The sequence below is a fragment of the Chrysochloris asiatica genome, unplaced genomic scaffold, assembly GCF_000296735.1.
Source record: "Chrysochloris asiatica unplaced genomic scaffold, ChrAsi1.0 scaffold00050, whole genome shotgun sequence".
NCBI lineage: Eukaryota > Metazoa > Chordata > Mammalia > Afrosoricida > Chrysochloridae > Chrysochloris > Chrysochloris asiatica.
In genome coordinates, this window is record NW_006408568.1 from 3,985,142 (window position 1) to 4,008,034 (window position 22,893).

At 42.1% G+C, this 22,893-nt stretch overlaps 1 protein-coding gene across 1 annotated transcript in view; it reads right to left on the reverse strand.

Moving 5' to 3' along the window:
- Positions 1-19,558, reverse strand: part of DYRK4 (dual-specificity tyrosine-(Y)-phosphorylation regulated kinase 4) — a 73,304-nt gene extending 53,746 nt beyond the window's left edge. Inside the window, exons 1-2 of the mRNA XM_006862767.1 lie at positions 19,497-19,558; positions 18,273-18,366 (exon numbers count right to left, since the gene is read on the reverse strand). Of these exons, the coding sequence (XP_006862829.1) occupies positions 18,273-18,366; positions 19,497-19,558 (156 nt within the window). The remainder of the gene's footprint in view (positions 1-18,272; positions 18,367-19,496) is intronic.
- Positions 19,559-22,893: the final 3,335 nt, after the last annotated feature.

Sequence of the window (22,893 nt, forward strand, 5' to 3'; positions counted from 1 at the left end):
GGCTCCTCAGCCTCGCGGAGGCGGAGGCCTCGGTCTTCTGAGCTGGCTGGGTAGCATTCACTGGGCTTAGCTATTGGGTTTTCACACCTTGCTTGCTTTCTCAAGCAATAGTGGTAAATCCTAGCTCTCTGCTTTGCAAAAACCAGCTCACCTTTCTCAAAAGAGAAGCAGAGTTCAGTTTCAAAGCTGCTGAGGAGAAAGGGGAGAAAGCTGAAGCCAACTTCCTATTATCTCCCAGACACTCACCTGGCATTTATGTAAAACAACTGCCAAGATGCCAAACTATTCCAGTTACTAGTTTCTGTGACCCGGTTCTTAACTCCTGCCTTTAGGATGCTTCCAGAAATATTCCAGCTTCCGCAAGAGAGGTGGGATGGACCTTGGAAGCTACTCAGAGGCATTTATTAGGCACATGTATGTACCAGACAGCGTGCTAACCAACACAGAAGGGGACACGTCCAGGAGTTTCCAAATTTGTCTGAAGAACTTTGAAAATACAAAATTCCAGACCTGATCTCAAATTCCCTAGTAGTGGAGTCTAGAAATCTGTATTATTTGAGAACTCCAAGTAATCTCTGTGTGATCAGATGTGTTGTTGTTGTTGCTCAGTTCCGTCCGAGTCAGCTCTGAGTCTTAGCACAACAGAAGGAAACACCTCCTGGTTTTGTACCAGCCTCATAAATGCTGCTATGCTTGAGCCCACTGTTGCTGCCACTGTGCCAATTCATCTCATTGAGGGTCTTCCTCTTTTTTGCTAACCTTCCACTTTACCTAGCATGATGTCCTTCTCTATGGACTGATCCCTCCTGATAATATGTCCAGATTTAGGAGCCACAATCAAATGCACTCTCCTTTAGAATGAATCCCACCCACCTCTCAATTTTTATTTTCCTTTATGCCACTGAAGTTTAGTTATCATCCTAATTACAATGTCCTCTTACGTGACCCCGTGAGGTTTTACAACAATAAATATTAGGTGTCCATAATGTGTTAGCACTGGGACCTCGAGGACAGGTCCTTTGGTGCTTCCTCTGGAAGTCCCCACAAGGTTTACCACAAGAGCCTGGGTTAGGCTGGGACCACCTCCAGAGCCAACCTAGAATTTGCAGAATGTCTAGAAACATGTCTAGGAAGGTAAATGTCTTCATGTTACCTTCCTTGCTTGGGCAACTATCCCAGGGAAGTGTCTCAATTGAAAATCCAGTTTAGCCAACACAAATTTTGCTAAGTATGTTGTTAAGTGCTGTCGAGTCAATTCCAACTCATAGCAACCCTATATAGGGTTTCCAAAAAGCAACTGGTAAATTTGAACTGCAACCTTACACAGTCCTCTCATTTTCAGTTGAAAATTTTCACTCTCATTGAGAGTGAGACTGTTTATCCAAACTTGCAAAATGTCACTTAATACTTCTCACAATGAGTAGCTCCCCACCGCCCCATTTGGTGAAAATGAAGATGTCGCTTCAGGACTCTGATCTACTGTATCCCTAGTTCAGACACCTATTGCAACCATCTCCTAAGTAGTTACCCCACCCTCCCCTAATCCATTCTCTACTCTGCTGCCTTAAGTGGCCTTACACTTAAACATACACATCTTTGATCATGCTTAAAACTCCTAAAAGGCTTCCAGAAGGTGTAGAAGTCCTGCCATATAAACATCACTTTCCCAACCTCATCCCATCATGGTTCTGCCCCAGAGATCGCAAACGTCTTACAGATTTCAAAAACTCATGCCAATTCACAGCTCAGCACTTTTGCTCCTGTTGTTTCTTGGAATGCTCAATTATCCACCCCACCACTACTTCCTCCATACCAAACTCCCGCCATCCGCACAGTGAATTTGTCCACATTCACATCATGAACAGGGTGCCACTTCCTCCGTTAGCTTCTGTGACCATTCTCTCTTGTACCTGTAGCCCCCTCCCGGCTACCCCATGCTTCATACTTGCTCTTATTATAGCACTTGCAAAGGTGTATTGCACAAAGACCTGGGGACTCTTGGGCCCAGAGTCAGTGACATAGCCACAGAGGACTAGAGTGGAGAGTGAAGTGTCCAGCTGATAAGAAGAGAGGGCATATGCATAAGAACATCCACACTTGCAGATAATACCCACTTGTCTTGGCTTCAATGACTGGATGATCAGAGCTCAACCAAAAGTAAAAAGAAGAGGGAAAAAAAAAAAAGTATTTTCATACAATTTGATGAACTTGACCTACACCTATGGAAGCAGTAGCTCAAAAGAGGGAACAAGTCCTTACAGCAAGAATCATTCCCACCCCCTCCACACACAGAGTAGACAGGGATGGGCAACTTGGACATTGGCTACCCAAAATGGGGGGCGAGGGGCTACAAAGGCAAGAAGTGACTGGGTTACAAGCTTTTACGAGGGAACCTAGATCCAGAGGGCCTGGAGGAAGGTAGGATCTCCAGTGAGTAGTATTCAATCTGACTAGCCGGGGCTGATGCAATGAAATGCAGATGGGTCTCTTGTGATACAATAGTGAATAATTGTTATCAGGACTGATTGTGAAGGTTGGAAATGTAAAGGTAGATGTTTTACAGCAAGGAGGGGAGTGATTAATTTTTCAGTCTAGGAGCAGAGGTCCCTAGGACCATCAAGGGAGAAGAGCAGAGAGCGGGACCCTACCCAGAGAAGCAGTGATGCCTGAAATGGAGCCAGAGATGATGACGTGGAGCGATGGAGCAGCTGGAGACTTTAGATCCAGAGAGGGAGAGCGACTGTGTGCTGAAGACCTGGGGGGTACGGGAGAAGAATGCAAGGAAGGGGATGGTAACCATGGCAATGAGAGGATATATGATAGAATGAATGTAAAACTAATATTCTCCCATGTAAACTATCACATAATTCACAATAAAACATTTAAGAAAAAAAAAAGTGCATTGCACAAAGCTGTCTTACACCTGTCTTCTGCTGATAAACTATGTTGTTGTTGTTGAGTGCCACCGACTCGGGCTTATATAGGGTTCCCAGACAGGCTGGTGGGTTTGAATGTCAACCTTGCAGTTACCAGTCCAGTGCATATTCTACAGTGCTACACGAAGACTCCTGCTAGACTTTAAGACTCTTTAATAAAAGACCTGCGACTTATCTTAGAATCCCAAAGTCTAAATGGTATTTCGCATATTATTGTTGTCAAGTGTTTTTGAGTTGGTTCTGACTCATAGAGACCCTGTAGAGTTTCCGTGGAGCGGCTGGTGAGCTTGAACCTTGCCATTCAAACTGACCTTGAAGTCCAGCACATTAACCCACAGTGCCACACCAAGTAATGGTTGTTAAAACACCAGAGAGAAAAGAACATAGACGTAAGGGTAGGGAAACTGGAGGAGAGAGGAGCAGAAAGACATAGTGCTTATCCTGAAAGATAGGCACAGCTCTAAGCTTTGACTTAGGCTTTCCTCTCGAGTTGTTAGCTCACCCTTTCCCCAGTATAGCATCATTCCGATACTTAGGACTCCTGGTATAGTGCTGTAGGATCAGCACTGAACTGTGACCCTTAAGGTTGGCAGTTCAAACCCCACCAGCTTCTCTTTGGAAACCCTATACAAGGTCACTATGAGTCACAATTGACTTGAAAGCACTCAACAACAACAACAAACAAGTCATAGCAAAACAGTTGAGCTTTGATAACTTCAGCATTCCTCTCCAGTTGCTTGTCTACCCTTTCCCCAGTATGGCCTCATTCCCAGTCCTAGTGACTTCCACTCACAATAGAGACCAGGGCTCTCCTACTCCCCAGCACTTCTCTTTGTAATTGATCCCCCCCGCAAAGCCCAAGCCCCAATACCTCCCTCTCAACGGTAATTGCATTTTCAAACAAAATGCCAGGAATAAGAAACATTTTGTTTCAAATTTTAAAAAATCTGTAGTCATGGAAGGCTTTCAGGTACTGAGGAGTTACACAAAAAGACAATCCTCAAGTCTAATCAAGCAGGGTCCTACTGACTCAGCCATGTTACCTCTATGTCAGAGCAGAAGAATGAGGTATAGAAAGGCAGAAATCTCCAATCCTGTGTCCTAGATCAATGTCAGAGCAGAAGAATGAGGTATAGAAAGGCAGAAATCTCCAATCCTGTGTCCTAGATCAATGTCGCCTCCCCTGGGGCCCTCCACCTTCCCTTTTCCACCTATGCCTTCTGTTAGGTCAGGCCTCTACCCACAACAGGCACCCGCTCCTCCTTCATGTTGAGTAAAAAACTCAGTACCATTAGCTCATAGATCACTGGGGCATCTATTCCCTGCCCCCTGCTAAAGGATAGTAGTTCCAGGCTAGTTAGAGCAGAACCTTGAGAAGGTACTACCTCGTCTTATTACCTTGGACTGAGCCCTCGATGTCCTCCTCATGTGTAAAGTGCTGAGGAGAAAGCAGCCAGGCTCCCAGCACACATTGGGGCCATCCTGGTCCTCAGGCTCCCAGCCACCCAGTCGCTTCAGAAAGGCACACCTCCACCCAAGGGCCCCGCCTCCAGCAGACCTCACAGGTTGCCTGGCTGCTTTTCTCAGGTGGCTCCTCCTTGTCTCTTTCTCCACCTCCTCATTTAAAACAACAACAAAAATATTCCTGAGTGTCTGCTTGAGGTTGGAGCCTATGAAGCTTAAATTCTGTGATACCAAATCGCAGTGTCTTTCTTATGGGCTCCATAATTCCTTCCCAGAGATTAGAGAGACCAAGAGTTCAAAACAAATGCTTTAATGTCAGGAGAGGGTGTGACAAGCTTAGAGAGGAGAATACTGTGGGGAAATTCTAAGGAACACAACAGGTTAGACTCTTAGGCCCAGCAGAGAACTGCAGGGAGCTAGAAGGAGATTCCTAGGTTTCTCATATTCCCAGCTAAGGGATTAAGCTACCATCACTGCCAGACTTTAGCCAAATTACGGTATCTCTTCCACTGCCGCTTGTAGCCAGGAGTGTGCACACAAAGCCCCTGTCCTGTGTATGACTGACACAGCGCAGGCTTCCTAGACAGGGAGGAGCTGCCTCCTGATTATACCCACAGCCAAGACTGGACTCTGGAGACCCATTAGCAGAGTGAAAGTTGGCCAGCCACTTGGGAGTACCAGGTTTTCATCTCCTCAGTCTCTGTCTCTCAGGGAAGTAGAGGAAGGAGACCGTGGCCATCCCTAGGACCTAAGAGAAAGGCAACAGAACAAGCCTGAAAGAGTTTATGCCATCATTCCTGCACATGTAGTGCATGGCCTAACGGGTACTTTCCTTCTGTGCCTCTGCCTAGTGCATCCTGGAAAATCATGATGCTGGACCTTAGGGGATCTACAGTACAATGTCTCATTTTACAGACGGGGAAAGGAAGGCTGATAAAGGTGCACTTGCCGAAGATAACACATCTAACACAGCAAACCTGTGTCTGGAATCTTGGAATCTAAGCCCCTTAGTGGCTTCTTAATAAACCATTCTGCCATCTAATAACCTCTGTGTTCTGCCATAAAACTGAATGAGAAGGGATTGTGGAGTACCTCCCCTCCAAAGGGGATCATGGTTTCATTCTGATGGTGCCTGGATACAGGTGATAATAGAAATATGTAAAAAGCAAGTATTTAATCCCCAAATTAGATACGAAATTCCCTATAAAACAAAGTGAATTTATGTATCTGATATTGTTGTTGTTAAGTGCCTACCATTTCATCGGTTCCAGCTCATAGCAACCCTGTATAGGGTTTTCAAGGAGCTGCTAGTGGGTTTGAACTGCCAACTTTATGGTTAGCAGTCTTACTGTTACTTGCCTAATTACACGCTTATGAGCCCTATGAAACTATGCATTCTTTACAAAAAGGAGATTTATAATGTTTATTATTGTACCTCCAGCTGCATTTACTGAGCAAGGTGCTCAGTAATCACTTGTGAAATGATTTTTGAAAGAATTAATCACTTAAAAGTCTTTATGGCATCAAAGAGTAGAGAAAAATACATGCACTTTGGAGTCAGATAGACTGGTTAGAATTCCTGCTCTACCCTGGGCTAGCTGTGTGGCCTGGGTAAACCATTTTATTTGTCTGTAAAACAACCCTAGAAACCTTACAGTAAACAAACAAAATCATTACAAAATATGTGAGGGAACAAGGCACTATGAATGAGAGCTAGCAGAAGCTATATGTATCAGGATCAGATCAAGAAATAATCCACATATTAGAATTCTCAGGTACAAATGACAAGATAACTAGACCTAATATGGAGTCCTGGTGTGGCGCTCTAGGATAAGCACCAGACCACAAAGTTTTTTTGAATCGCAAGGTTGGTGGTTCAAACTTACCAGTCGCTCCTTGGAAACCCTATACAGGGTCACTATGAGTCAGAAATCCCCTGCTGGCACTTAACAATAACAACAACACAAATGACCAAACAGACTTAAAAATAAGCAAATTAATACACTCAGAAATAAAAATTTTAATAGTGGAAATCTAAAACTCGATGAGTTTGTTTAATAATAGGTGAAACGTTGTTGTTTAACCTCAAGACAAATGGAGAAAAGATAGAAGTTGTCCAAGCCTTCATTTTGCATGGATCAACCATCAACATTCATGGAAGCAGGAGTCAAAAAATCAAATGATGTATTACATCAGGCAAATCTGCTACACAAGACCTCTTTAAAGTGTTCAAGAGCAAAGATGTCAGTTTGAGGACTAAGGTGCACCTGACCCAAACTATAGAACTTTCAATAACCTCATAGGCAGATGAAGTTAGACAATGAATAAAGAAGACTGTAGAAGAATTGAAGCATTTGAATTTGAGGAGAATATTAAAAGTACCACGAATTGCTAAAAGAAGAAGTACAGCCAGAATGTTCCTTAGAAGTCAGGATGTCTAGACTTCACCTCTCATACTTTATATGCTTTATCAGGAGGGACCAGTGCCTGGAAAAACATATCATGATTGGTAAGGTGGAGGGCTGGAGAAAAAGAGGAAGACCCCAACAACATCAACTAGCACAGTGGCAGCAGCAATAGGCTCAAACATAGCAATGATTGCAAGGTTGGCACAGGACTGGGCAGTGTTTCACTCTGTTGTGCTTAAGTTTGCTATGAGTCAGTACTGACTCGACAGTACCTAACATCAACAACAATGACTTAATAGTCACTATGATATTTATTTATTTGAAGATGGGGTCTCTTTTCTCCCCTATAGCAAATAGCTGATGGAATCAAACTACCAAGCTTTTGGTTTGCAGCTGAACATTTTAACCACTCCACCAACAGGATTCCTATCCACCTACTAAATTGTCAGTATAGGAAGCCCTGCAATATCAGTTGATTGAAGAACACGGGACAACTGAAAACTGTACACTCAGCTGATGGAAGAGTACACTGACAGAAACTTTTACGAAAACAAATTGGCATTATGTAATTAAAATTAATATTCACACACTCTGTGACACGGCAATTCTGCTCCTAGGTACATACCCTACAAATTCCTGCATATATGCATTAAGGGACAGGAATAAGATTGTTCCTAACAGCACCATATTTAAAAGCAAAAACACAAGAAAAAAACACATACTATTTATTCACACTATTGATCCACTGCAAAACGGATCAATCATGTGGTAGAATATGGTGGTAAAATGAGTGTTGTTTTTGTTGTTAAGTGTCATCAAGTCAATTCCAACCCATAGCGACCCTGTATAGGGTTTCTGAGGAGCAGCTGGTGAGCTTGAATGTTGTTGTGGTTTAGTGCCGTCGAGTCGGTTCCGACCCATAGTGACCCTTTACAGGGTTTCCGAGGCTGTAAATCTTTACGGGAGCAGAAAGCCTCATCTTTCTACCGCGGAGCAGCTGGTAGTTTCAGGCTGTAAATCTTGACGGGAGCAGAAAGCCTCATCTTTCTACCACGGAGCAGCTGGTAGTTTCGAACTGCTGACCTTGCGGTTCGCAGCCTGATTTGTAACCACTACGCTACCAGAGCTTGAATAGGCTACCTGAATTAGAGATGGTAATCAACAATACTAAAGACTAATGAAACTAGCATGGACTGATCAGAATACAGACATGGCCAATCAAGTAAAAGCCAAATGCATTACCGGTACATGCTAGTTTAGGAATATTTGTTGTATCAAATGAGTTCCAACTCATAGCGACCCTGTATAGAGTTTCCAAGGAGCGGCTGGATTTGAATCAGCTGGTGGGCTTGAATCATCAACCTTACAATTAGCAGTTTAGTGCTTATCCACAGCGCCACACCAGGACTCCAAAGGACACAATTGTGGCTGTTGCTGAGTGCCACTGAATCAGTTCTGATTCATAGTGACTCTGAATAGGGTTTCCAAAGAGCGGCTGGTGTGTTTGAACCTCTGACCTTATGGCTCATACTGACCTTGTGATTCCGCACATTATCCTGCAGTGCCACACCAGGACCCCGAAGGACACAATTTTTGTTGTTGTTGTTGTTACAGGGTTTCCGAGGCTGTAAATCTTTACGGGAACAGAAAGCCTCATCTTTCTCCCGCGGAACAGCTGGTAGTTTCGAACTGCTGACCTTGTGGCTTGCAGCCCGATTCATAACTACTACACTACCAGAGCTCCTTGAAGGACACAATTGTTGTTGTTGTTAAGTGCCATTGAGTCAATTCCGGCCCATAGCGACCCTGTATAGGTTTTTCCAAGGAGCAGCTGGTAAGCTTGAACCACCGACCTTGCAGCTCAAGTGACTTTGCAGTCTGACACATTAGCACACATTAGTGCCACACACAAGGACACAATAGTTTTATTTCTAAAACTATGTGTTGGATACCCACAAGAGTGTTCATTGTTTATACTTACACATACTTATTAAATATTATTTTTATACTCAACATTTAACAATAAAAATGATTTAAAAGCATTAAGGAATTATAGAATGAACTCTGACTCTTGATTTCAGAAATTATTGATAGAATTACTTTGGATAATTTGTTTAATCTTTTTGAATTTCAGTTTGTATCTCTGTAACCTCAACACTGTTGTTGTTAAGTGCCATCGAATCAGTTCCGACCCATAGCGACCCTACATAGGGTTTCCAAGGAGCGGTTAGAGAGCTTGAACTACCAACACTGGTTCAAACCGACTTTGCAGTCCAGCGCATTAATCCACAGCACCACACTAGCACTCCTCAACACTGTTGCAAGGAGCAAATGTGAAAAACCAAACATATATCAGAAGGGTTTGCATACTAACATCTCCTTATCTCCACTTCCAATGCCAAGCAGATAGATTCAATCTGTCATGCCCCTAGGAAGCTTTTAGTAAAAGTATGTAGCCACTTTGCCATGAACTCTAGTCCTCATAGACACTCCCCTCCACCTGCTTGCTTCCAGTGACTGAAGGCAAATCTCAGGTCTCTCTTCTTCCCATTCTCCAAGCTGAGAACACCAATGAGAATACAAAGAAACTTGTACTTATATTGTAGATCTCGGGAGGAAGCTTGGGGCCCTAGCAGAGAATGAGGAAAGTACGTAAGTGCTCTCCTTGAGGACCAAACAAAGCCTGCCTATTGGGAGAAGGGAAAGGTGTGCTACTTCATTTCATAGTGAAATTACATGCCCTTAGTTTAAAAATGACCTCTCAATTCTGCACCAAATCCATCCCCAAACATCGCGCTCATATATAATATTATTTATTTATATTTCATTGAAACATCAATTCTAGGTAGGTGGTGACATTTTCAATGGTTTAGTGTTTTGATTCTGTGATCCTTGAAAACTCTTCCAGTCTAAATCTCCTATTTGCATTTAGGAGGTGAATTAATTACCATAAATAACAGTGTATCGTGCTAATAGCCTAGACAACATTGACCAGTGGAGTCTCTGCTTTGGGTTCTCTGCTCAGTTATAGAGGACTGTGAATTTGATTCCTTTGTAATACCGAATGATTAGATTATTGTGACACGGCTGGAAGGCTAGAGTACGAATGAAATACAAAAACAGAATAAATGATCCTCATCGAATCCTCTTTTGTGTGATTCGTTTATAAGCCTGTCTCCTATAGGAAACTCCTTTTATTGTTAAATGGCAAGGAGGAAAGGTAAAAGCAACCAGTATTTATTGAATTTCCAGCATCCACCAGTCAGAGAACTTATGTTCTCTTATCTCCTTCAATCCGACCACAATCAAAGGATGTAGACACTACTATTCCAGTTTCACAGCCAACAAGCAGAGAGAACGAATAACCCAATCAAGATCTTAAAGCTGTTACTTAAATAGATGTCTTTTTAAAATAATGTTTAAAAAAATTGTCCATGCCCCCCAGAGCTATCACAGTCCTAATTCTAGTGGTCTGCAATGTAGCCTGGGTATCAAGAGTTTTCAAATCTCTTGGGTGATTCTAATGTCTAACCAAAGTTGAGAATCACTGGTCTATTTTAATTTCAACTCTTTACAGAGGAAGAAAATAGGTCTGGCATTACCATTCTCATCATTTGACTGCACCACCTGGCCTTCCTACAAAGAATCCCAATTCTAAGGTGCATGAGTTTGTTTTGCTTTCTCCAGTATCCTGAGCAACTAAAACAATGCCTACAAAGAATAGACACTAAAAAAGTATTTTTAAAGGAAGTAACTAAATAAACACTCGGCTGGTTTTTATTCCACGAGCACAGCAAGGGTTTATCTGGGTCAGGTACAGTCCTTCATGCTGGGGATCCAGTCCAGAAACAGACCAACAATATCTGCTGTCTGAAGCCTTCCATCTAGAGCAACGCTGTCCCATAGAAATATAATGCAAACCCTGTGTGCCATTAAAATTTTTCTAGTAGCCACATTAGAAAAGGTAAAAGATGAATTGTTGTTGTTGTTAAGTGCCGTTGAGTCGGTTCCGACCCATAGCGACCCTGTACAGGGTTTCCGAGGGTGTAAATCTTTACGGGAGTAGAAAGCCTCATCTTTCTCCCGCGGAGCGGCTGGTAGTTTCGAACCGCTGACCTTAAGGTTGGCAGCCCGATTCGTAACCACTACGCTACCAGATGAATAGACAAGATTAATTTTAATACAATCTACTTTATGTCAACCTGGAGTCCTGGTGTGGTGCCATACGACCTCCAGGTTAATTTGAACCATAAGATCAGCAGTTCAAACTCATCAGCTGCTCCTTGGAAACCCTATGCAGGGTCGCTATGAATCAGAACCTACTCGAAGGCACTTAACAACACAAGACAACAGCATGCTGTTAGCACAATATATTCAGACTCCTGAGTCCTGGTGTGGTACTGTAGGATAAGCACTGGATTGCTAACCACAGACCAGCAGTTCAAGTCCACCCATCAGCTGCTCTTGGAAAACTTTTACAAGGTTGCATGAGTTGGAACTGACTCACAAACACAACATGCAATCAATACTTACATTTTTTCTATATAACTTTGTTGTTAGCTGCCGTGTGAGTCAGGCCTTGACACTAGTGACCCCATGTGGTGGTGGGTGCATGCTGTGGAGTCGGGTTCAGAATCATAATGACCCCGTATAGGGTTTCCGAAGCTGCAAATCTTTACAGCAGCAAAAAGTCTCATCTTTCTCCCACAGAGAGACTGGTAGTTCAAACTGCTGACTTTGCAGTTAGCAGCCCAGCTGGTTGGTATTCCACTGCGCTACCAAGGCTCCTTAGCGACTTCATTTATAAAGGAACAAAATGCTGGCTGGCACCGTACCACCGCCATGATTGGTTTCAGATAAGGCCTTTGTGATCCTAGAGCTTTTATTGGCTGATTTCCAGAAGTAAAACCTCTCTCCCTAGGCCACGGTTAGTCTGGAAACTCCACTGAAATCTGATCAGCATCATAGTTAAACGGATGCCTCCACTGATGGGTGCAGGGAGGCAGTATATGAGGTGCATTAGTCAGGAGTAGAACCTAGGTCTGCAGCATGGAAGGTGAGAATTCTACCACTGCTAAAATAAAATCCAACCAGTTATAAAAAATGTACAGTGGGATTTTTTTACATTCGCCTTCAAACACTGAGTCTCTGCAATCTGGTACACAGAATCTATAGCTTATCTCCATTTGGACTAGCCATGCATCAAGTGCTCCATAGCTTCACACAGCCAGTGGCTACTCTATTGGATCATAAAAACATAAACTAACACACAAACACTGTAATTGGAAAAGTGAGTTCTTTTAGAAACGGTGATGAAGAAAAGTCTGTCTAAGGAGAAGAAATTTAGCAATGGAAGGATTGCAAGGATATTAAGAAAAACAAAACAACCCCAAAAGGCAAGATTTGGTCTCTTCCAATACTGAAAAGAGAAACTGTGTCTGAAGTATGATTTAAGATGCACTTTGGAGTACCTACACATTAATTGTCAGAGACACTGCAAAATCGCACCCTAAATTAAAGAGCTCCCCTCTCAGATGTTCTGCTAGGTTCTTCTCTGGGATGACCCAAGCTGAGACCCTGGCCAGAGATCTGCGGCCTCCTAAAGTCAGAGCTGCTTTCTCTGAATGCTTTTCTTAGGTGTCTCTGGGTTGATTCTGACTCATGTTGACCCCATGTGACAAAGTAGAACTGCCCCACAGAGTTTCCTAGGTTGCAAAATTTCACAGCAGCAGATCTTCATGCTTTTTCGCTCATGGACTAGCAGGTGGGATCAAACCATGACCCCTTCCGTTAGCAGCCAAGCCCTTAACTTTTGTGTCATTGCGGGTCCTTTACTTTAAAGTGAGTTGCAAAATAGCTCCAAATCCTTCAGTTTACTTGTTGAGACAGTGGGAAGGTTTCAGACAGGGCAACTGCTCCCTCTACTGGCAGCTATGATAAACTGTAACTGCAGAGCATTTTCCTACAAAGCAGAGCTGTCATATGTAAATGAGGGCCACTGTAAGAGCAAAGTGATCCCTACCAGCTAAACTAGAAGCAAAGGGAATCTCCATAGGCTAAGAATAGGGGCAGTTAGAATAGAAGAACCTTATGTTACTATGTAGTCCTGGTGTGGCACCGTAGGATAAGCACTGGACTGCTAACCATATGGTCAGTGGTTCAAACCCAGGAAACCTTACACAGGGTCCCTATGAGTTAGAACTGATTCAATGGCACTTAACAACGATGTTAGCATAGAGAAGACAGCACGGCGGTCTTGAAGGAGGGAGTTATGGATTAAATGTTGTACCCCTAAAATGCCAGTAAATACCATAAATCTCCTTATAGCCATTGTATCTGTGGTAACTGAAATGCTTCAACAAACAAATGCAGCCTAGAGATGCTCACTTATCTCTGCCAAGAAATTTGGAAGACCTGGTCAACAGACTGAAAGAGACCCACATTCATGACCATCCCAAAGAAAAGTGATCCAACAGGATGTAGAAATTCTCTAACAATATCATTAATATCACATCCAAGTAAAATTTTGTTTAAAATAACTAAAAAAAAAAAATGTTGCTGCAGTACCTCAATGGGGAGCTTCCAGAAATTCAAGTCCCATTCAGAAGAGGATGTGAAATAAAGGATATCAGTATAAATGTCAGATAGATCTTAGCTGAAAGCAGAGAATACCAGAAAGATGCTTACTTGTGTTTTTGACTGTGCAAAGCAATTTGACTGTGTAGATCATAACAAATTATAGATAACTTTTCAAAGAAAGGGAATTCCAGAGCACTTAATTGTGTTTGTGTTGAACCTACATACAGACCACGAGGCAGTCATTAGAATAGAACGAGGGATTACTTCATGGTTTAAAATCAGGACAGGTGTGCATCAGAGTTGTATCCTTTTATCATTCTTATTGTGGTGCTGTGGGATAAAGCACTGGACTACCAGATGGGTTTGAACCACAAGGTTGGCAGTTCAAACTCACTAGCAGCTCCTCAGAAACCCAATACAGGGTCACTACGAGTCGGAACTGACTCGATAGCAGTTAACAACAACAATAATTCAATTTGTGTGCTGAACAAATAATCCAAGAAGCTAGATTATATGAAGAAGAACATGGCATTGGCATTGGAGGAAGACTCATTAATAATCTGCGATGAACCAGTGATACCACCTTGTTTGCTTAAAAGTGACGAGGACATAAAATACACACTGATGATGATCAAAAACCACAGCCATCAGTATGGGTTGCACTTCAATGTAAAGAAAACAAAAATTCTCACCACTGGACAAATCAAGATAAATGGAGAAAAGATTGAAATTGTCAAAGAATTCATTTTGCTTGGATCCACAATCAACATTCACGGAAGCAGCAGTCAAGAAACCAAACAATATATTGCAATGAGCAAATCTGATGCACAAGACCTCTTTAACGTGTTGAAGAGCAAAGATATCAGTTTGAGGACTAAGGTGCGCCTGACCCAAGCCATGGTATTTTCATTCGCCTCATATGCATGTGTGATGCTATAGGATAAGCACTGGACTGTAAGGTCAGTTTGAACCAGAAGGTCAATGGTTCAAATTCAGCAGTTACTCCTCAGAAACCCTATATGGGGTCATTATGAGTCAAAATTGACTCAACAGCACTTGACAACAACAACATATGCAAGTGAGAGTTGAACAATGAAGAAAGAAGACAATAATCGATGCATTTAACTTATGGTGTTGGTGAAGAATATTGAAAGCACAATAGACAGCCAGAAGAACAAACAAATCTTTCTTGGAAGAAGTACAGCCACAATGTTCCTCAGATGTGAGGGTGGTAAGACTTGGTCTCTCGTACTTCGGATATGTTGTCAGGAAGAGACATCATGCTTGGCAAAGCAAAAAGGAGGAAGAGCTCTAATGAGATGGATTGTCACAGTGGCAGCAACAATGGGCTCAAACATAACAATTGTGAGGATGGCTCAAGACCGGGCAGTATTTTGTTCAGTTGTACATTGGGTCACTATGAGTTGGAACCTACTCAATGGCACCTAACAACAACATAGTGTATGGTGTGTCTTAAATCAATCTCTTTTGAGAAATAAAAGAACAGATTAAGCAAGCAAGCACAAATGGAGAGGAAGACACAGACGACATGATCGCCAAGGAAGCTAGGAATAGATGGAACCACATGATCGCCAATAGAACCTAGGAATAGAAGAGACACGGATTGTGCCCTACTGTGGAAAGAGAGTGTGAGAGCCTCCCCCTGGAGCTGTGATTTCTCTGTTATGTTGTTGTTATGTACCATTGAGTCAGTTCTGACTCACAGCAATTAAGTATAGGGTTTCCAAGGAGCAGCTGGTGGGTTTGAACCACCAACCTTTCAGTTAGCAGTCCAGAGCTTATCTTACAGCACTATAGTAAGACTTCACTTCTGTTATAGTAGCACTAGAACACTAAGACAGAAGCACATTTTAAAAATTCCCTTATTGTTGAACTGTTTACCAAAATTCAATATGTAAAGTATTTTTTAATGCTGTTGATATTTTGTGATCCATTGCTCTCTGGCTTCAGTGTTTTCTTTTAGGTGATGGAGTTATCACTCATCTTCTGATCCTCTAATAAATATAACTATCCATCAGGAGGGACTAGTCACTGGAGAAGGACGCATGTTTAGTAAAGTGAAGAGTTGGAGAAAAAGAAGACCCCAAATGAGTGGCAGCAGCTATGTGCTCAGGAGTAACAATGATTGTGAGGTTGGCCCAGGATCAGGCAGTGAAAACTAAGAACATTAGTTTGAAAACTTAGAATATTGGTTTGAATTCTATCTGTTCTACTCTGTTGTGCATAGGGTTGCTATGAATTGGTACCAACTTGATGGCACCTAACAACAACAATCCATTGAAACCCAGGATTCCAAGAGCTAAGGACAGTTATTGATTTGTTTCTGTTTCCATATTTAACCCTACTCAGGTCCATTGGATGGAGGACTCCACTGGGAAAAATGGGCAGACAATGAAGGGACACTTGTTTAGGGGCCATCAGAATAATTACAGCAACGTAAAGACAGCAAGATACATGCTTAAATTGCCATTCATAATGATATTGTGAATTTTCTAATTATTGTTACTGTAAAACACCATGAAGAGAGTTTTACATTTTTATTTTTGCTAATTCCTGTCTCTGTAACTGCTGCAGAGTAGTCTTTCCTTAAAATTAATTTAAATGTATTAAGGAAATTTACAGGACAACACTTGTCAGCATTGTCATCACTCAATAGAAAGGCACTGAACAGAGTCTTAAAGGTCAGAATATTGGTTTGAAAACTAATATCATTGGTTTGAATTCTGTCCTCCACTCATTGGTTTATGACCTGGGACTAATTAACCTGCTTGGAGCTCAGTTTCTCTGCCTGTGAAAGGAGGCTAATACGTACATAAGACTTGCTTCTAAGATTCATCTGAGGGTCATGTTACCCACCAAACCCACTGCCATCCAATGAATTCTGACTCATAGCAATCCTGTGTTGCTAACTGCTATGAAATCGGATCTGACTCTGATCGACCCTGTATAGGGTTTCCAAGGAGCACCTTGTGGGTTTGAACCCCTGACTTTGTGGTCAGCAGTCTGGCAGTGCCATAATCCTATAGAACAGAGTGGAACTGCTTTCCAGAAGTAGACTGTACAGAAGTAGACTGTCATATCTCTCGGGTACATTTGAACCAGCAACCTTTTGGTTAGTAGCCAAGGACTTAACCACTTTGCTATCAGGGCTCCTTGAGGGTCACATAGGCATTCAATAAATGTGAGTTCAAGCAGCTGGGGTGCAGGGGGCAAGAATGCAAGATGCAAAACGCTTCATGATTACGCTAACATAAAATCATGATCAAGACCATGTGGTTTCTGTTGTAAAAAGTTAAGATACATTCTATGATGGTAACTTGGAGAGTGTAGGGTCAGGGAAAATTATTCCTGGGCTAGAGGGTAGACACATGTTGACACTGGTGACGGGACAGGCACTATACAGCATGAGGGAGGTTGGCACAGGGAAGATGGAGGTAGCAGGAGACACAAGGAGGAGTGCAAGAGTTAAAGGAAATAGAGGTAAACACTGTTAGCTGATGGTGCGTGGGGGGATTGCAATCATTGTAATGAAGCAAAGTAAGTGATTTGTTGAATATAAAACTTATCTGCCCTGCCTGTAAACCTTCACTCAAGTCACAATAAAAAGTTTTTTAAAAAAGACCATGTGGTTTGCAATTTAAAAATTTGAACTAACACAATGTTATCTTTATTATTACTTTGTTATTTCTGTAGATTTACTATTTCAAATATTTTATGGAAAGTTTTTATTTTATACAATGAAATACGTTTTAGGTATTAATAAAAGTATGTACCTAGTGAATGATAAAATATATTTGTTTTTGGTGTAAGTGGTGATGATAGGGTTGTTGTTGTTGTTGTCAGGTGCCATCGAGTCGGAACCGACTCATAGCGACCCCATGCACAGCAGAAGGAAACAATGTCCAATCCTGGGCCAACCTCACTACCTCCACCACACTTGACTCCATCAATGATGTCACCTGGCCGATCCATCTCATTAGGAGTCTTCCTCTTTTTCTCTGATCCTCCACTTTACCCAGCATGACATCCTTCTCCAGTGACTGTTTCCTCCGGACAATATGTCCAAAGTATGAGAGACGAAGCTTAGCTATCCTGGCCTCCAAGGAGCGCTCTGCTCTGGCTGCACTTCTTCCAAAACAGATCTATTGGTTCTTTTGGGTAGGGATGGGGAACAGTGGATTTGTTAGTGTCCATTTTTATGCGTTATACCTTGGAGGGGTTGTTGTTGTTATGTGCCGTGGAGTCGGTTCCGACTCATAGAGACCCTGTACAGGATTTCCAAGGCTGTAAACCTTTACGGAAGCAGAAGGTGGTGGGGGGAAAGTTTTTATAAAAATATCCTTGAATTTTAATCAGACACTTCCGTTATGGTTCCAAATATAGACTATGAGCAGAATGAAAGATACCATGAAAGATACACTAACCCAGTTTTTGGTTGTTTTGTTTCCAGTTTCATGCAAAACCCTTCTGACTTCATGTGTGTCAGAAGAGAACTGCACTCCATAGGGTTTCCGAGACTGATTTTTCAGTAAAGTGTTAGATCTTTCTTACTAGGTACTTTTGAGTTAGCAGCGTAGAACTGAACCACTTGTGCTGTGGCTACCACACTAGCCCAGGGGCTCCTCAAATACAAGCTACTCATCAGATGAAGGCCTCACAGTTTTGAAGCTCAAGAACTATATTCAGGTGTTTCCACTGCTTTCTTCTCCACCTTCATCCAAACTTGCCTCTGCCAAACAGCCTGCTCTCCTTACACCTGTCCCTCCAGGAGTGGACAAGCACCAGGCACAAGCATCATCACTGGGTCCTACGTTCCTAAGTCAGGATACAACCTTTTCCCCAACTGAAATTCAATGGTCCTTACCTTCACAGAGATGAAAGTTTGTTTCTTTCTTGCTTTTACAATTGGGAAGGATGTTAAACTGCATTTCCTGGGCTTTTTAGTGTCCATTTGAGTTCTGCAGGAGAGATAATAAAAAAATCAGTTGGCAAGAGGAGTAAATTAAATGGTCCACACACACAGGATGGGAAGGGACAGGCCTAGACACAGGGTGCAGCCTTTGCTTCTTCTTGTTTCTCCTCTGGCAGTCAGATGGAGTCAGATGGCAACACGGCTCAGGGCAGAGGGAGAGACGGGGCAGGGAAAAGAGGATGAGATAATGAGAGAGTTTACAGTTCAGGACTTTAAGCAAAAAGACCCATTTCCCCTAACTGCAAAATAAGCCATATTTTCTTGCCACAAACAACTCCTTCCCTAAAATGTATATATATTTTATACATATACATACATATGAAATGAGTTCTATGCCTGTAGAAAAGGAAAAGGAAGACAATTGGTAGAAATGTTTCTTCTGGATATCTTTCTGCACCTTCTTCATTGAGAGCATTGTTGTTGTTATGTGCCGTGGAGTCGGTTCTGACTCATAGTGACCCTGTACAGGGTTTCCAAGGCTGTAAATCTTTACGGGAGCAGAAGGCCTCATCTTTCTCCCGCAGTACAGCTGGTAGTTTTGAACTGCTGACCTTGAGGCTCACAACCCGATTCGTAACCACTACTCTACCAGAGCTCCTTATTCAGAGCATAGTCCTATAAATATTCAACTCACTGCAAGATGGAAAAACAATTCTGTTACGTTATGGAATTGAGTTAAAGCAAGTCTGTACAATAACGAGACTGGAGGAGATGGCCTCTAAAGGTACTACTAATTCTAAGTTCCTCTGATTTGAATTCTATGGAAATACTATCAAACTGGGAAAAATCATTCTACTGTGGCTTATTCCCTAACTAATTCTGTGGTTCTCAAAGGCTTTCTTTCGGACCTTTCTTTCTTTATGCAGTCAATCTGGATTCCAATGAAAACACTCATCCCAGACTCGAAGATTTACAAACACCACTTTTTAATCCCCCAAATGTGAACTACATAAGAAAAGAATTAAAGTACTTTTTATGTTTTGTACCTTGTTGCATAAAGGACTGAAAAGAATAAACTGAACCCAGAGCTAGAGTGGATGCTGCTTTGAGAATGGAAACTAAAAAATTTAAATTCCTCCTTAAGACTTTCTCACATGCAGACCGGAGCTTCCTTACCTTCCTAGCCCCACTGATCCTGCTCTATGGATTTCCTCAGCACATTCATCTTTGATGCTCATTTTGTCACTTGGTCAGAAGCTTTAGTGCTACTTCATTATGTATATATATATATTTTTTCTGATTTTAATTTTCTCTTGGAGTCCTGATGTGGCACTGTGGATTAATGCACTGGACTTCAAAGTTAGTTGGAACTGCAAGGTCGGTGGTTCAAGCTCACCAGCTGCTCCTTGGAAACCCTATACAAGGTCACTATGGGTTGGAACCGACTCAACAGCACTTAAAACAACAACAATGATTGTTTCTTGGGCACAGGGATGGTGAGCTGTATGTTGTGGTTGTTACATGCCTTAGAGTCGGTACCAACTCATAGCAACCCTGTGTAGGGTTTTCAAGGCTATAAATCTTTACAGGAGCAGAAAGTCTCTTCTTTTTCCTGGGAGTCACTGGTGAGCTCAAACCACCGACATTGTGGAACAAAGCTTTCAGGACCTTCATTTTCTGATGTGACACCACTCAAAATGGGAAGAAACAGGTGCAATCATCCATTAATAATCAGAACATGGACTGTATGAAGTATGAATCTAGGAAAACTGGAAGTCATAAAAAATGAAATAGACACATAAAGATCTGTATTCTAGATGTTGTTGCTGTTTTAGTGTCATTGAGCTGGTTCTGACTCTTAGTGACCTCGTATAGGGTTTCCAAGGAGCTGCTGGTAGATTTGAAACACCAAACTTGCAGTTCAAACTGACCTTGCAGTCGAATCTTTACCCTAAAGCACCACATCAGAACGCCATCCTAGACATTTGTTGTTATTATGTACCATAGAGATGATTCCGACTCTATAGAGCAACTCTGTATAGGGTTTCCAAGGAGCAACTGGTGAGTTTGAACTGTTGACCTTGCAGTTCAAACTGACCTTGAGGTCAGTCACTTATCCACGGTGCCACACCAATGAGCTGAAATGGACTGGCATTGAGCAAGAGTTCTATGGCTTCTATGCTGGGAACATTGAAGAAGAATGGAATCACACTCATCAACAAAAAGACCTATCCTGAAGTACAGTGCTGTCTGTGATAGGATAATATCCATACACCTACAAGGAAGACCAGTTAAAACCTCTATCATTCAAAATTATGATCTAGCCACCAAAGCCAGTGATGATGAAATTGAAAAATTCTTCCAATTTCTTCAATCTTAAATTGATCAAACATACAATCAAGATACATAAATAATCATGGCTAATTGGGATCTGAAGATTGAAAACAAAGGGAAAGGATAAATAGTTGGAAAATATGGTGTTGGTGAAAGAAATGATGCTGAAGTTCAAACGATAGAATTTTGCAAGACCAGCAACTTAATCACTTCAATGTTTTTACTTAAAAAAAAAAAAAAAAAAAGTAGCACATGGATCTCACCAGATGGAATATACAGGAATCAAATTGTGGGAACAGACTATGCAGAAACAATATAATCAGCCAAAAGAAGGCCAGAAGTCAACTGTGGAAGGGACCATCAATTGCTGTTATGCAAGTTCAGGCTGATGTTGAAGAAAATTAAAACAAGTCCGTGAGAACCAAAATATGACCTCAAGTATATCCCACCTGAATTTAGAGACCATGTCAATAAACAAATTTAATCCATTAGACTGAAGACCAGAAGAGTTGTGGGATGACATCAAGAGAATCATACATGAAGAAAAGCAAATGTCATTTTAAAAAAAAACAGGAAACACCCCCTCCACACACAGAGTAGACAGAGAGGGGCAACTTGGACATTGGATACCCAAATGGGGAAGGAGGGACTACAAAGGCAAGAAGTAACTGGCTTACAAGCTTTCAAGAGGGAACCTAGAGCTAGGGGGCATAGAGGAAGGCAGAATCACCAGTGAGTACTATCTAATTTGTCTAGGTGGAGCTGATGAAATGAAATACAGATGGGTTGCATGAGATACTGTAGTGAATAATAGTTATCAAGACGGATTGTGAGGGTTGGTAATGCAAGGGTAGATGTTTTGTAGCAAGGAAGACAGCAATTATTTCTCCAGTCTAGGAGCGGAGGTCTCTGGGACTACCAACGGATAAGAGCCGAGAACGGGACCCCACCCAGAGAACCGGGGATGCCTGAGATGGAGACAGAGATGATGACACGGAGGGATGAAGCGTAGAGCACGGGTTTCTGGGATATGCCCTTTGGTCCGAAGACGATGCATGGAGGGGATTGGAACCATGGCAGTGTAATGCTATACGATGGAATGAGTATGGAACTGAGGTTCTCTCGTGTAAACTATCATATAACTCACAATAAAACATTAAAAAAAAAAAAAAACAGGAAAGATAGCCAAGACCAAAATGGAAGTCAGAAGAGACTCTGAAATTTGCTCTTGAGCATAGGGAAGCTAAAGCAAATAAGGAAGAGCATAGAAGAATTGATGCATTTGAATTACGGTGCTGGAGACTATTGAAAGTGCCATGGGCTGCCAGAAGGACAAACAGATCTGTCTTGGAAGTACAGCTGGAGTGCTCCTTATAAGTGAGCATGGGGAGGCTTTGTCTCTAGTTCTTTGGACATGTCAGGAGGGATCAGTCCCTGGAGAAGGACATCAAGCTTAGTAAAGTGGAAGGTCAGCAAAAAAGAGGAAGACCCCCAACAAGATGGACTGACATAGTGGCAGCACAGTGAGCTCAAACATAGCAACAATCCTGAGGATGGCGAAGGACGGGTCACTGTATCTTTCTATTGTGTATAGGGTCGCTTTGAGTCAGAACCAAATGACAGCACCTAACAGCAACGTTTATCTGGATATCTGAAAAGGAAATGTATCTTTTGAGATTTATCTGTTAGGAATTCAATACTTCTTTTGTAGTTGTCAGTAGTTTGACTTTTATTTTAGAAAGAAATTGTGACAGTATAGTACTTGCAGGGATTCCCTTTGTATTTGTGAACAGGAGATAATGAACTTTCATTGCATTCACTTCTGCCCAAGAGAAGGAGACCTGGTGGCACAGCAGTTAAGTGCTCGGCTGCGAACTGAAAGGCTGGTGGCTTGAACTCATTCAGCAATCCTATGGGAGAAAGACCTCATGATCTCTACCTGAAAAACCTATAGGGCAGTTCTATAAGTCAAAATTGACTCCACAGCACTTACAACTGCCAAAGAGAAATCCTCCGGCTGATATATTATCCTTGAAACTTTTAAAGGTCCCCTGACTCACAGACTTGTTAAGAGTTAGAGAAGTCTTTGAAGTCATCTTGTTCACTTTTCCACACCAGGCAGGGATTCTCTTTCATATTCCTGACAATCACTCTGCCTGTGCTTGAATATTATCGCAACAGGGTTTGCTGAATAGTTATACTACAGGGCTTCTTGGTTTTGCAGGCAACCCATTTCATA